At 53.5% G+C, this 15,583-nt stretch overlaps 3 protein-coding genes across 3 annotated transcripts; 1 reads left to right on the top strand and 2 right to left on the bottom strand.

Moving 5' to 3' along the window:
- Nucleotides 1-161: 161 nt before the first annotated feature.
- Nucleotides 162-1,412, top strand: J4E87_009336 (uncharacterized protein; the record flags this gene model as incomplete). Its single annotated transcript, XM_049380913.1, has 2 exons — nucleotides 162-397; nucleotides 452-1,412. 2 exons carry the CDS (start codon nucleotides 162-164, stop codon nucleotides 1,410-1,412), a joined length of 1,197 nt encoding a protein of 398 aa, XP_049229339.1.
- A 7,911-nt stretch (nucleotides 1,413-9,323) lies between these two features.
- Nucleotides 9,324-10,613, bottom strand: J4E87_009335 (uncharacterized protein; the record flags this gene model as incomplete). The annotated part of the gene is made up of 3 exons (XM_049380912.1): nucleotides 9,324-9,409; nucleotides 9,461-9,733; nucleotides 9,785-10,613. 3 exons carry the CDS (start codon nucleotides 10,611-10,613, stop codon nucleotides 9,324-9,326), a joined length of 1,188 nt encoding a protein of 395 aa, XP_049229338.1.
- A 3,703-nt stretch (nucleotides 10,614-14,316) lies between these two features.
- MRP9 (37S ribosomal protein S9, mitochondrial) lies at nucleotides 14,317-15,424 on the bottom strand (the record flags this gene model as incomplete). The annotated part of the gene is made up of 2 exons (XM_049380911.1): nucleotides 14,317-14,408; nucleotides 14,605-15,424. The coding sequence occupies 2 exons, from the start codon at nucleotides 15,422-15,424 to the stop codon at nucleotides 14,317-14,319; spliced, it is 912 nt and encodes a 303-aa protein (XP_049229337.1).
- Between the last annotated feature and the right edge of the window lie 159 nt (nucleotides 15,425-15,583).

The raw sequence follows: 15,583 nt of genomic DNA, 5'->3' as shown, positions 1-15,583 counted from the left end.
ATCACCTCACGCCAGCTATCCAGCATTTGTAAGCTCTCCGGCTGTACCTCCGACATCACAACGACGATATAAGGCTGCTACCAGAGCTGTCATTCTTGGACGACCGTTCAGCACTCGCCTGGTTTTACAATCGCAATCGTGGACAGTAACCAATAGCAAACATGACGTCAGCTAAACCCTTCAGCACCGTACCAGCAGGCGCGCAACAACAGCCCACACCCTTCGAGCTGCATGTTGAGGAACAGAAGTTGCAGGACTTCAAGACTCTGCTCAAGCTGAGTCCAGTCGCGAAAGAGACGTATGAGAACAGGCAGAATGCGGGCAGCCATGGCCAGTTTGGGATCAGCCGGCAGTGGACCATTGATGCGAAGAAAGAATGGATGGAGAAGTTCGACTGGTATGTAGGCGCGACAAAGAGTTGAAAAGGAATGACTGTACTGACGTGCTGCAGGCGCAAGGAAGAAGACCGCATCAACTCTCTCCCCAACTTCAAGACCACCATCAAAGACGATGGCGGTAGCAGCTATGACGTCCACTTCGCCGCATTGTTCTCTAGCAAGCCCGACGCTATCCCAATCGCTTTCTTCCATGGCTGGCCTGGCTCATTCTTGGAGTTCCTACCCCTCATGGAAGTTTTGAGCAAGAAGTATACGCCAGATACCCTCCCTTACCACATCATCGTACCATCTCTCCCCGGCTTCGCTCTGTCGTCTGACCCACCACTTGATCAAGACTGGAAGGTTGCAGATACATCCCGCATTATGCACAAGTTGCTTCTCTCCCTGGGATTTGGCGCATCAGGATACCTCGTCCAGGGCGGTGATATCGGCGCTTGGATCGCGCGAGAGCTGGCATCTACGTACGCCGAGTGCAAAGGCATGCATCTCAACTTCATGCACGCGGTTGACATCAAATCCTACTCTTCACCTGAGGACGACCTCAGCGTAGCGGAGAAGAAAGGTCTTGAGAGGATGAACGAGTTCATGGAAGTAGGCAAGGCCTATGCAGTTGAACACGGCACGAAGCCTTCCACCATTGGCCTCGTACTGTCCAGTTCCCCCATGGCGCAACTGGCGTGGATCGGCGAGAAGTTTATGGCGTGGACTGATCCATCTACCACGCCTTCCGTCAACACAATCTTGTCGGATATTACCCTGTACTGGCTTACTGGCTGCTACCCGACGTCAATCTACACGTACCGAGAGGGCAAGAAAGTCAAATATGTGGACAAGCCGACGGGATACAGCTACTTCCCGTATGAACTTTCGCCCGTTCCGGAGGCCTGGGCGGCGAGGACAGCGAATCTGGCGTTCTTTAGGGCGCACGAGAAGGGCGGTCATTTTGCGGCATTGGAGAGGTCCGAGACGCTGTGGGCAGATGTCGAGGAGTGGGTCAAGATCGCTTGGAAATGAGTTGGTCGTGGCGGTGAAGTCAATGATTGTCATGAAAGATAGGAAAAATGATGTGCAAGCGGTTCAACGGGTTTAGCCTGAGATCGTGTCAAACTTAGTAGCATTGACGATAAGCTGATGATTGCGATTGTTCGTGTCGCCCGTTCACAGTTGCCACGGTAGAGTTCGGCCAATTTGCAGAGCAGCTAACATGGCACCTTGAATAGTCTCGACGTCGCTGCCTCACTCTCTAAAGCCCATGCGGGGATCATGATGGTCGAGGCCGTCAAGTTTGGGACCGAGTAAGGATTTATCGTTGGACCCCGTAAGCAGCTAGCGTCGAGGCTGTGCCCAAGTGTCACTCCGCCGATGACGCATGTCATACCAATAACACGACCGTGCCAACAACCACGCTGCATGCCTAATCCTCGCTCGTAACATGAAACGTGCCACATAGCGGGCGGTGCCAAGTAAGCAAACAGCAGCAGTAACAGTTGAATAAGATCGCGACACCTATAACTCCTCCCTTTGCTCACAAAACATCCTTTTCCTACGCTCGCTCGTTCGTTTCGTTGTTTCCTTCTGCCGGTTCTCCTCACCACTCGTTCTCCGGGGCGACCGGCTAACACGGCAATCAACGCCCATCATCAACAATCGCCATCATGGCCCCTTTCCAATTCGGAGATTTGGGCACAATATGCAACTATGCGAAAGTTAAATACGAAGAGCGGGCTGAGACGAAGAGGCGCCGCAGCAGCTACAGACGCTCGTCCAGCGACCCCACCATGAACGCTACTATACGCAAACCCCACGGCAAACTACACAAACCGCCCAAAATACAGTCGCTACATGAAAGAAAAGAGCGTCCGCGCAATAAGTTGCAGAAGTCTAGACCGCAGAGTGTTGTTGGGGTGGTTAGGCCGACTGTTAATTTCTTCGCGCTGGAATACGATCCTTATCCGTATAATACGCAACCGAGTCAGTTTTTGGGCGTGTACTCGAGTATCGATACTGTGACGGCGGCTGCATTTCGATATGGCGCGTATACGTTTTCAAGAGAAGGGCTGTTGGATGGGAGCGAGTACCTGAGTCCGACGGGTCGCATCAAGATCGTCTCGCACGCTATACAGAGTGTGGGTGTTACGGCTGCGGTGCCGGGGGATAGGGCTAGCAAGAAGCTCGACGACGGGGTTATGAGGCTGGATATTCCGCATCCGCTCAGTCAGCCTGCTCCGCGGTTCGACAGTCAACAGGATCTCGACAAGCAAAACGTCAGCAAGGATGCCGTCTTCCTGGCGCTTCATGAAGGGCCGCAGAGTGCGTACTGCGTTGGGTTGTTTACGAGTAAGAGCTTGGCTTGGGGTGCTTGTTTGAAAGATAAGGCGTGGCTGGAGTGGTCGGACCCGCTGACTGAGGAAGAGAGGACTGTTGAGGAGAATGATATGCCGCGGATCTCTGCCAGGCTCGTGGGAAGCGGACGGCATGCGTGGTTCGTGAAGGCTTTTGAGGTTGATGGAAGGTGAAGCGGACGACCGAAAATACGACAATACCTACTCATGCTCAGCACTATGCGACGTGCCAGCCGCACATTCGCTACATTACCGCAGCACGCCCGAAGCATCGGTAGGCGAGCAGATGCGCAGCCTTCCAGGACGACCATGGCGCGCCAGACGACGCGACAAACGACAAGACCACAAGTCGGAAGCCGCAACTGTAGGCGACATACATCAACCCGATGTTTTGGAGGGATGCGTGCTACGTACGCGGGCGCACCCACGAACAACGTCGCATGGATGAAGACCATCATCACGTATATACTCAGCCGACGCCCTCCAAAGTACAATTTATACGAATGATGGTACTGTTGTTTGCCAGACAGCAGCCTGCAGTCATAATAAGGATCGTGAACGGTTTTGGTGAACTCGATGTTCGCTGTGTAGAGGAAGGGGAAGGCCCCTAGAATGTACAAAAGATCCCTTTTATAGACTATAACAAATCGTCGCCTTGGCGGCTCTCTTCTTCTTCGCTCACATACGGCTTCCCATTACAATACTCAATTTCCTCAGAGGAACATGCGTTACATCTTTCTTTGTTTCGATGAATTTTGTGGAAACCATACTACCGTCACAGCAGCAATTTGGGAATGACGACCTCATATCGCCGCCGACATACTTTCTGTTCCATGATCTTTTTAGAATTGCCCCGCCACAGGTCATGTTGTCGTAGCATTCTAATTTTGGTAGAAGAAGTGGCGGTAATGGAAGATGTGAGAAGAATAGAGAGTCAATTTATAGACGACGTGGGTCGAGAGACCGGTGGATGAGTCGTATGTCTTGCGTTTTAGGCAGGAGAGGAAACCACATGAGGCATGTGTTCATTCATTTTGGTTAGAAGAGCAGCGCAGACACTTTCGAGAGGTGAGACAGCCTTTTGGAACCCGAGACTGAGGAGACAACAGTCCGAGCTGCTCGCTTTTGGAATAAGAGGAGCTGCCGTCGACATCCGACAGCTCTTGGTACATTTTGGGTGGAAGAAGGAATGCACGCACATAGCTTTCTTAGGATAGCATTTTTGTGGTAAAGAAGCAGGTGGAGGTGTCGTCTCTCCATCTTGGCGTAGATGTATTTATAGAGCGCGTCGTGCCGAGACATGTGTTCAGCGCATGAAATTCTGGAAAAGAGAGGAGAGTCGACGCGACATAGCAGTCTCTAGTCGAAGTTTTGGTCGAAAAAAAGAGGAAAGCCACATGCCACGTTTTGTTTGATGTTTTGATATCAGAGTGTGGAAAGGTGTCTTGCTTCCTTCCCACCGGAAGCGAGTTTATATACCATTCTGCGCTAGTGATGAAATTAACCATGTCGACATCCACGACCCCGGAGCGGCAAAGCTGCACATGAAGTTCTTGTTGCAGTGCTTTTCAGGCGAACAGGCGCGACATGGGGCAATTAATGGCATGTTTTGATCGAAATAAGAGGGCGGACACATGATTCCTTCACGTCGGTGTTTTAGATACAGGAGTAGAGGAAGATGTCCTCGGTCTTACGATAAAAAATGTTTCGATATACCATTCGTGATCATCGGAATCTATCCATCGGGCTTTTGGATAGACAGAAATGTGAACGCGCTCCAACTTGACACTCCTACGTTGGAACTCCTTTTCAAGCGGCTGACAGTCGGAGCATTCGTTGGTCGCGTCGTTGTTTTAGAGAAGGAAAGGAATGCGAGGTATCAGCCAGAAGCGAAACAGAGCCTTCTCAGCCCATGTGCGCTTCTGTGCCCTGATTTGGAGAGAAGCCGCCGACATAGGTCAGCTCGAACGCTCGTTTTGGAAGAAGGCAAAGACCACATGAGTTGTGTCTGAGAATGTTTCGGAAAAATGCGTTTCCATTCATGTTCGTGAAAGAAGGAAGAAGAAGCGTTTTGGCTGAGCTTATATAGCTGTCTTCTAGCCAGAGCCTTCTCTCCGCAGAACATGGTTATGTGGACGTGGCAACTTGGTCTGCTCACATAGTAGTGTTAGAGATGGTTTTTGGAAAGCTTCTGAAGTCAAGAAGAAAAGGGGCGTACCCTCCAATCCATGGGTTTTGCGACAGCCCGTCTTCATGCGCTGAATGTCTTTTAGTTTTGATCGCTATGCGCTAGGTCATGTGCGCAACACGCTGGAAGACATTGGAACAAATTGGACATTGTTTGTACAGCTACTTCCGTCATGTTACGTTTCCCCCAGGACTTTTGGGGTGTCGACACTCCGCATGAGTCAGGCATGCTGTGTTTTAGGAGACAAGGAATAGAACGAACACACGGCAGTCGCGCCCGATGATTTTGGAGGAGAACACAGTCGCACATGTTTGTCGTGGACTGCATTTTGAGAAGCAGAATTTGGAGTGTATAATAAGAGAATAGAAGGTGGAGAAAGTATCGAAGCTTTGTAGAGCCGTCGCTGGCTCCGATGAGTGGGACGAAGACGAACGAGGAAGAACATTAGTTGCACAAGTCTTTATTTTTGGAGAAGAGCGATCTTCTCATGCAACTCCAAGTTTGTAGGTTTGGTGGAGCCGACTTTGGAGTGTTGTTTGGAAGAGAAGAGAGGTGTCAGACTCGCAAGACTTTATACACATGCTCGCCAGTAGCGTCGAACTAAATCATATCCAGACACAGCGCAACAACATGTGCGAAGACATTGTGGTACTCTCGATACCTGAGCAATTAATGACAAGTCCTGCTGCACACATGATTTGGGTCTTTGCTGCCTCTTCTGGCGCCGCCAATTCTAGACCCACGCTTTTAGGATGTTCTCCAAGTTCTGCTGATCATGTGATGTGGCAGTGCGAGTTTTGATTTTGAGAAAGCGACTCCACAAGCAGCTTCATGCGGGAGCTTTCTTGATGATTTTGAGAAACAGCACACAGGCAACATGTTCTTGTTGCTCAACACATTTGGTAAATAACATAAGGACAATGTTGTGGTAAGAGAAGAGAATGAGAAGCAACGATTGAGGTGTTTATATACCCATCAGCTATGCTAGGGGCGGTCAAAGGTACAACTGGGTTCGCAGTGTTTGTATGTGGTTGCAATGTAGGCACAGCAACCGGGGAAGACATGGAATTGATGGTCGAGTTTTTGATTGAAGCCGGCAACAACATGATGTATTTGGATTGTAGTTTTGAAGTGACTAAGTAATCGACAAGTCGGATCTCAGTTCTCATGGGCAGGATCATTGTATCTTTTCGGTAGTTTAGAGGATGGCGGAACAAACATACGTTGTGTGCCGGCCATTTTTGAGGACAGCAAGTAAAACACACATACCGTAATTAGTTAGTGGGTTTGGGAACAAGCAAAGTACTTGAATGGTAGATGAAGAAGAGGAGAAAGGGTTGGAAGAGTGGTATTTATACTAATTGGATTGAATTGGGAGAGCGTGCTTGGCATGGTCATTACGTAGTCTGATAATGTTCGGATACATGGGATTTTTTTATAGGCTTTTAGTTGACGGTAATGCGCGGGACTCTTCCTACGTTGACATCGTTGACAGCATGTAGCCTGAGAGCTCTTTTGGAGTTCGAAGATGCGCTTGCATTCGAGAACTTGGATGGAACGACTAGTTAAAAGTAACAGTTCGTTCGGGTGTGACGATGTGAAAACCGTGTTACTCAAAACGAATGCATCACATCTCGGGAACATGACATTGGTTCTCGCTTTCTTTTACACATACATCGTGTCGTCAAAATACACCATTGGCTCACGCTGCTGACACGACCAGTGTGACTGAGTGTGCCTCCAGCGTCTCGTATTGCTGACTGAACGAGAGTTTTGTGGAAACCGCAATGTGGCGACGCGGGTACAACATGCGACTTCCCGAACGCACGCCTACTCCACCTGCAGAACCGGGTACGACACCAACGAGGTCCTGTGCCTGGTGGCTGCCACGCCAATATGTCAGAGCTTATAGTTTCCGAACCTGGATCGCCAGAGGCGCATGTCAATCTGTAGGTGGCCGCCGATCGCCTATTGATATCGCGGCCCGTGCGACGTATACGAAATATGACTATGGTGTTGTTGTCTCTCAACAACCCGCGATCGACATGTCGTGGTCGTTTGTAATATGACCCGGTGGTCAGACGGACAGCGGAGGGTAGAACAGTGTCGGCTGAGCGAAGCGGCCGTCGTTTCTGCAGCGATCATGCGCAGCAAAGCAGGAGTGCGGTGTGGTTACCAGCTCATTGGGCCTGTACAAGGTAGCATGTTCTGATGGGTAACTGCATTGACAGCTCGCGATGGTGCAGGGTTCCACACCCCCTTGCGTAGCCATGTGTTCGAGAAGCCGGAAAGATCGCATTTTCTGAGTTTCCCCTGGCGCTATCGTGATGGGATCACGAGTCAGATGGGCGCATGTCTATCTCGACAGAGTGTGTTCTTCCAATGATCCCACCCTTGCATCATGCGTGATAGGCAGCCTCATGCGCTCGATCGACCGGGGTGTGTCCGTGTTGAGCATGCAGGAAGTATGCCGCTTGTGGCTTGCGGAGAGTTGTGCCGCCGAATGCAATGAAGCTGCATCGCGAGATGCGAAAGGTGGCTGCAGGATCGAAGGCGTCCACGCTCGCTGCTTCTTCGGCGTTCATGTACAATTGAGGAGCTGATGTGCTCCCAGGGCCAGGGAGACGAGCCGGTCGTCTCCCGCTATCAGGGTCCTCGGCTGCGCAATCATTGGCGGTTGATCTGGTTGCTGGATCTCGAGGCGTCCCGGTGGCTAAAAGACGCGAGAGTGATGACTTCAGCCCATCACAAAAGCAGGTGCGTACCCTGGGCGCAAGGCACGCGCAATGCTAGGGCATATCAACATTACCAGGGCAAAGTATTGAATATTGAAGGAAGCGGGGCAGTGCGACGGCAGCGCTTCACGCGATAATAGCCACCGCGTCCTCTGCAAGGCTTGGTCCCAATTGCGAACGGACCTGTTTGAAGATGAAAATATGAAACTGCGAGTGTCAATTACTCAAGCGGGGTAGCTGCAAATATTGAGATGCTGCATCTATATCCCGATCTCGTAAGATCGCCGTCAGTGTTCAATAGCCGGCATGCGCCATGATGTGCTGCAAGGTCTTAATGTCCTTGTGATAAGATGTGATCACCTAGAGGCGCTTGTTAGCGATGATTGTGGCGCCTGCGTCGATCCGGTTTTCTGTTCCCGTAGACCCAGCTGGAGGTCAGATCTTGCTTTTGACACGGCCCAAGCCTCAAAATATGCGTGAGGCGCTAACACTGCGTCGCCAAGTCGCCGTGCATGATCGCTTTCCCTTTATCGGCTCAAGGCGTCGAATGATGAGTAAGTGCAGCGGATGCCTTCGCATTTGTCAACATGCGAGGCTGCAATGGCGCCTGTGGGCCGAGTTGGGATGCGTAAAGTGAGGCGAGAAGGAACGGATACCCTTGCGGACCAGGGAAGGTACGACCAGAACTTGGAAGAGCGACTCCACCATATAGAATCCTTCAGAACAGCGCTTCAGTTTACCTCGGGAACAAGGATGTCTGCAATGAAGCCATGTAATTCTAGTACAAATTCTATACTACAGTTGCTGCCCAACCACGTCGTTGCATCGGACCCGGGAACCCGACCGTTGATGACAGTTGTCGTTCCCGCCCTACCGCCTCAGGCTCAGAGAACTACCTCGTTGCCGCCCAATGCGGAGACGAGGTGTTGTTCTCTGGTCGAGACTTCGAGTGTCTTCGTTGAGAATTCACCGGAAGCTGCGAGGGCGCAAGGACGATCCGGTGGTATCCACATGCATTCGTGCCGGCTCTATCGATTGCCCTTCCACCTCATTAACCCATGCGTCATAATACACTCCGTAAGATATCCTCAGCGCCCGCGCCGGATGATCTGTTCCAGCATCAAAACCCAATAGCAAAAGCAATCAAGTACAGATGCTCGTAGATGCACGTATCCATGTCGTCAACATGAACCATGCGTGCCATTGCGTTCGTACCATAACCCTTCCCCACTTTTCCCCAATGCGAACACAAAAGACGAACAAGAGAATGGCCTGAGAAAAGGCTGAAAAAGAAAAGTGAAGACGTGACTCAAAGCCATAATGCTCGACGACTGCGAAAAACCATGGATGCAAATGTTGGACAGAAGGAAAAACCGATGCAGATTGACTTCCGCAAGAAGCGGTCGATGTTCCTCGGCGTCCCAATGGCTGTGGAAGGAAAACCAATACGAGACACCCTGAGAACAGTATATGTACAAAAAGAAGCAAGTGAAGTCGTCTCGAACGCGCTGGATGAGCGCGTAGTGCGGGTATAAGCGTGCGCATGGACGGTCTGTAGCAAGCCTCTCGAGATGAGGGTCAATGCGCTGACAGGATGGCGCTCGGGAGCGGCACTGCGATCAGCCACGAGGAAGATCGTCGCGACTAGAACTTGCTAAGATCATCGCCGTCGCGCTGTGGAGGTGGGTCGTTGTACAGATGGACCAGCGCCGACTTCTTCGAGGAGGTCCATGCAGGAAGTCAACACTGCGCAACGTTAGTATTGTGATCAGGCAATGAAGGCAATGTGGTACTGACTCGCTACGATTTCCTCTTCCCATACTCCCATTTGGTAGTCAACGAGGCCGTGCTTCTCCATGCTGTCGCAGTTCTTGACAAGTTGAGTGCCCATCTTCTCGAGGAATTCCCAATCGATGAGTGATTTGGGAGGCTGCGGTCGCTGGCCCGTGGTGGTCATCTCCTGCGTCATGGTCTTCTGCTTCTGCAGCGTGGAGAGCCAGCAGGTGTTGAACTCTTCCCACAGCTGCAGGCGCTGTTGGTAGTAGGTTTCGTCGTCGCGTACTAGGCCTGCTGCGGTCAATTCAGTTCCTCGTTCGATAATGCGCACACCGGGGAACTTACCCAAAGTCTCGGCCCAGTGCAACAGCCAGTCGGACATTCTGAGGAGCAGTGTGCCGGCTTCGGCGAGGCGGCCGTCACGGACATGCTCAAACGTCTTCTTCAGCTCGTTCTGGTAGTTTCGATAGAAGTCGTCGTACTCGTTGCCGCTATTGGCCTGGGGCTCGCTGTAGTTGCCCTGGGAATAGCCGCCCTGGGAAGGCGCCTGATGGGGGTCTGTCATGCCAGCGGCAGTGAAGGCGGGCGCAAGGGCTTCTCGTCCGACCTGAGCTTGGGGAGCGGAATAGCCTAATGAGGGATACTGGGAAGGAACGTTTTGCGCCGCGATGGCAGAGGCAGGTGCGCTCGTGGGCCCGCTCTCATAGTATTGGGGTTGTGCCACGCCAAAGCCGGTGCTCAGGACCTGTATAGCCGAGTCCCTGTTCTGCTGGTACTGTTCCACAGGCTCATACTGCGAAGAAGGCTGCGCCGCGGCCTGGGCGCCCGGCACGCTGTACATGATGTTCTGGCCGTAGGGCGAGTACTGCTGGGGCGCACGCTGGGCCTGTTGTTGCTGGTCGGCGGCATAGTCCTGGGCGCCATAGGCTACGGCAGAGGGCTGAATCGACGAGCCAAACTGTGCACCTTCACCGTAAGCGTAACCGTAACCCTGAGAGCTGGCGCGACTTCCGGAAGAGGGGACGGATGTGGGTGGGGCAGGTGCTGTCAAGGGCGGCTGCCTGAAGCGATCGGGTGCGCTTACCACTGGATACGATGCCTGTGGTGGAAGGAGCGTGCCTTGCTGGCTTGCGTAACCTGAGGGAGTATGCCGTGGCCGGCGGTCATTGTCCATCCCAACCAGCCCGCCTTTATACTGCAGACTGAAGGGGGGTTCGAGAGCCCGGTACCCCGAGGGCGAGACTGGCGGCGTCGCGTAATTGGCCAGCTTGCAGACTTGCGGGATGTAGGTGGTGGAGGGCCGGCGCAAGAGGTGGAGAGGCGGAGGCGCAGGTGTAGTCGACGTATGCGCGGACTGATGGAAGAGATGCGGTTTGGGGCGGGGTGCGTGAGAGGACCAGAAAGAGTTGATGGGTGATGCGGGCCAATGGTGGTAGATGTATGACGTCCGAAATTGGAAGACGAGATGCTCCCAGGTCCAGATGGTTTGGATATAAACACGGCCCTGACGCGTCGACGAGCGACCAATGCAGCCCAATGATGCAGGAAAAGAAGCTCGCGCAAGAGCCTCGGCCAGCCACCAGGATATCCTCGCTCCGCCTGCAGGAAGATGACTGCAATGCAATGCTCAGACGTCCGGGATTGGTCCTCCCGATGCGGTAATGTTGGAGAAAATGTGTGCGCCGTGTGGATCAGCTAAACACGTAGCCACTAGGTGACAGCGAAATTGTCCGGTAGATGCAGGCGTGGAGAACCCTGTGTGGGATGGGCTGGTGGTGAGGCGACGCTTATGCGTGAGATGTTTGAAGGGTAGTCCTTGCAAACAGATCAGTGTTCCAACGAGTCGGACGGAGTAGTGGCCGGCCTAGGAGATGGTCTCAAACAATCTAACGTCTGCGTTGCGGTAGCTCAACGGCCTAAACGTACGCTGGCGTTCTTCACGATGCAGTGTCTTGGGGCGCACTGGGCGAGCGGGAGTACATGCAGAGACGAATGAAGCGTTCGGTCCGAGACAGGACTGAAAGTGCGACGGATGCTAAGATTGTAATCGGATCGGTTGCACTGGACCGACGGATGAAGTGAAAGGCTCTGTTATAAGAGGCGTGTGAGTTCGACGTCAGTTCACGGCTGGCGCAGATGCTCACAGGGATGCAAGTGGGGGAGGGTGGTGTGGTCGCCGATGGTAGCCAGGCTGGAGGAGGGCAGAAAGAGACGTGGGCGGGAAGTGATGCAGTCGCGCTACATTGGGAGAGCATCGGGCAGTGTGGGAAGCAAAAAGGAAGTAGTTCGCAAGCCACGCCGGCGAACAGACTGTAAATACTTGGACCAGGGTGTTGAAGCTAGAGGAGAAAACAATGGTGGGTACCTGAGAAGTGGGTGTGGCTGCAGGTCGGGCGAGCGAGGGCTGACGAGTAAGACGACTCTACCAGCTCTGGATGACAGCGACCATGCGAAGTCTCCGATTTCCGATATGGCCAGGGCGGGGCTAGCAGTACCCTGTCTGCCATGGTTACGGATCGCCCATGGTGGATCTGCAGGCGTCTGGGCAGCCACACTGCAGGGCAGCATCGCGTTTGCTATGCGTGACCACTCGATGCCGGCGATACGAGGGCGCTGTCAGCGCCAGCACGACGACAAAAACCACCAACTCCATCGTGGCTTCCTTCTTCTTGCTCTTCGGCGCAACCAGATGGCGATTCCCGCCCCGCGGCTCCACAGCGGCCAAATGTCGCAGCTGGCTGCTGGCCCAGGAACTGCTCCTCTCACCCAGCTGGGCTTGGCGGCAGACAGTGACCACGCGCCACATGGCATTTGTCCGCCAGTACGCGTGAAGAGCTGTAGGACAAAGGGGCCCGACGCACCGTGGGAAGACTAACCTTCAGGAGCGCGTTTCCGCCATGTTTCATGCCGCAGGCGTCCTTCGGCTCTTGAGGCGCCCTCTCCTGCTGCCAAATCACCAAACGGATGTCGAACTTGGATAGCCTCACGGCCGGCAGTGTCTCGTGTAGGTAGGTGCTGACAGGTGGGAGTGAGAAGGTTTAGGGGCTATCTCGGGCTCCAAACTCGATCCGTCCTTTCATCTCTGCAGCGCTGCAAGTTCCCGTCCACGCGCAGGGATCTCTCGCCTGTGGTCGATCTTGCCTTGGGCCACTTCACCCATCAGCCTCACTCGTCGATCCTGATCCTGCGAATGGGGACCTTCCCTTTCGAACTCGTGGACTGACGCACACTCACTCAAGCCGCGGCCTCGCGACCTCGCCATGCCTTCTCCACGCTGCGACTCCTCGAATCTTACATGTGCGGTACGGTGGGGCTCTAGCGCCATCTCGGTCGCTCCTGCCGGCAAACCTCACTGGTTCTTGCCGCGAACCTTCCGTCATTTTTTCAACACGGCACGCTGCAAACGCTACCCACCGCCGTTTATTCAGGCTAAGAGCACGCCTTGCGCTGTCACTGACACCTCAATTGCATGCTCTGGCGCGCCATACGCCGCGCGCGCGACTGTCCGGAACATTGCGCTATGAATGCCTGTTCACGTGCTCACGGAAGACTGCAATCTTCTGGAAGCTTTGCAGAGGCGCACAGCATGGCTCTGCAGGACGCAGCCATCGCGTCACGAAACCAATGTCGTTCAACTTGCCCGCTTTGGTGCGATCACTGTCCAGACGAGTGCGTCATTCGGTACGGATGGCGATCATCAGGTGGCCCTGGCTTTCGCATCAACCTCCACCACCGCGCTTCGTGAAATGATCAAGGACCACGGCGAACATGCTTCGAGAAGGTTTCACTTCGTTCGACAAACGTCTGACTCGCACTCAGCTTCGACCACCTGGCAAAGTCTCGGGCGAATGCCGTGCTCGACCGTTTACGCGTCGTGCGGGACACGCGACAAGGAGTCAAACAGGGAGCTTCCATCTCCAACGAAGATCCAAACGGCAGCCCATCTTCTAGTGCCAAAGTCTTCTCATGCCTCCTGCCACCTAACGTTTGTCCGCGACATGATCCGGAACGACCGAAAAGCAAGTGCAAGCGGATATAGCACAGACGTCGTGGTTCAAATATCATTGGCCGCCCTATGACCATGTCCAAAATAGAACATCGTGAAACGAGTCAGGGACGATCACCGCAACTCTGCGCCCGCGATCAGCCGGTCATATGTTGACTCTTGTCGCATGTGCCACCGGCAATAATAATTGGCCTGAGCATCTTGCTGTTGCAAAACTCACAATGCACATTTGCCTATCTAGGGTCTTGGTCGAAAAGCAGTCATGAATGCGAATGCGAGTTTAGCGCAAACAGAAACACATCAGGAAGGCATAAGTAATCGCATCAGTATTGAGTGCATTGCGTGCTGGTGGTGGCGCAGCCATTCATGCGATATACATTTGCTTCCTCTTAGCAAAGTGGTCTTCAACAGCTGTCAGGAACGGACCGAGAAAGCAATAACAGACAGTAGTGAAGCAAGGTTGAACCTGCATACTTGCTCGACATGAGACTGAACCAGGGAAGAAGCATAGTCAGCAGGGCAGAGCGGCACAAGGTTCAAGGCCTTGTGTTTCTGGACACACTTGATCGAAAAGCATGACCCTGTCCGGGCAATGCCGCACCAGATGAGGATCGTGTGAGCACATGGCCGTTTGGGTTGCGACATTGACAATCAGGCGCAGAATTGGTCATCTCCACGTGTCGTATGTACAGCACCCTGTTCCATGCAAACAGCGACAAGGTACCGAGAGTAACATCAACACTTGCTTGGACATACACGACGAAATCGAAGCACATTCAACAGACGGCGTCTTGACATGTCTCATCTTACACTTGGCCAGGCTGACACTGCAGACGACTAGCGATAAAAGGATAGTATACACACAAGCAGCTCATCGCTTGACCCAGGTGGGCATCTTTCGCGCCTTGACGTGACCTGGCTTCTTCCTTTCCACCTTCCTTGGGTCGCGCGTTATGGTTCCAGCTAAGGAGCAGTCAGCAATTGGATCCGGAATGCGCAGGCGAGACATGTTTGGGATCATCCAGGGGTGTTGACTGCATTTTGAGGCGTAGACGTGGGCATGTGTCAGCCGCGAGGGTTGCATAGACAATGCTCATGGAACGACAGAACAAGCAATGCTGGATTGCAAAAGGCACGGATAAAGAAAACATCGACTCACCTCGTCGCAGCGCAGGCTTCAGCGCGGGTTCATGGACCAGCAATGACTTCGCTACAGCTAGAGTCATTGCTTCCGCCTGGCCAGTCAGGCCACCACCCTGCACCAGAGCAAAGACGTTGTACTTGTCAAGACGCTGAGTAGCCTTGAGGGCCCAGACAGCGCTCTCGCGGTGATGCAGCCGCCCGAAGAACTCTGAGAGGGACTTGCCGTTGACGAGCACTTCACCCTCGCCTTCTACCAGCCAAGCCACAGCAGACGACGTTTTTCTCCGCCCAACGCCCTTGGCACGCCCAAGCTCATCAATCACGCCAGGCTTCGGAACAATGTCACCGGGCTGGTTGGGCTTCTTGTACCGCAGCATCGCCTGCACGACCTCGTCGGGCATGAGTGCGGGGTGAATGCAGTTGAGCCTGCGCAGGATTTGCAGCATCCTGTGATACCGCGCCGTCTTTACCGGCTCGTTGGTCATGATGCGATACTGCTCGATCGTCTTCCAGGCCACCTTGGGTGCCTCTGCGGGCGGTATAACAGGCAATGTAGCGACTTTTCGAAGGAGAGCGGAGAGGGAGAGGAAGTCGTCGGTGAAGGTAGGCTTTGCGCTGAAGTAGGACGGCGATGCTGGGACGACGCGCAGTGTTCGTAGGGAGTCCTTCTTTTCGCCCTTCTTGCCGCTGCCTTTTGTCGTCGCTTCCAAGTCGATTTCGGGGGCCGCTGTGAATGGTTCCCGTATCTCTTCCTCTGTAACCTCTGCACGTCGCACGGCTGTCGTCGAGATGCATCTCCGTACTGTGGGTTGGAAGCTCCGTTGAGCATATCGCATCGTGCGTTCGCACTGGGTCCGCGGTCGACTCCCCAGGGCATCGGCCGCCCTCCAAAGACTCCTTGAAAACTCCCTGCTTGCCATTGCGCCTGTGGTCGACAGCGAATGCACCGTGGTAGCGCTGTCAAAGAACTGCCACCTGCCACAACTGACGACGAT

The sequence above is a fragment of the Alternaria ethzedia genome (genome assembly GCF_023757985.1).
Source record: "Alternaria ethzedia strain BMP 0044 chromosome Unknown scaffold_34, whole genome shotgun sequence".
NCBI classification, from domain to species: Eukaryota; Fungi; Ascomycota; class Dothideomycetes; order Pleosporales; family Pleosporaceae; genus Alternaria; species Alternaria ethzedia.
The sequence above is the reverse complement of the archived record's forward strand: the minus strand, read 5'-3'. Positions and strand labels throughout refer to the sequence as shown.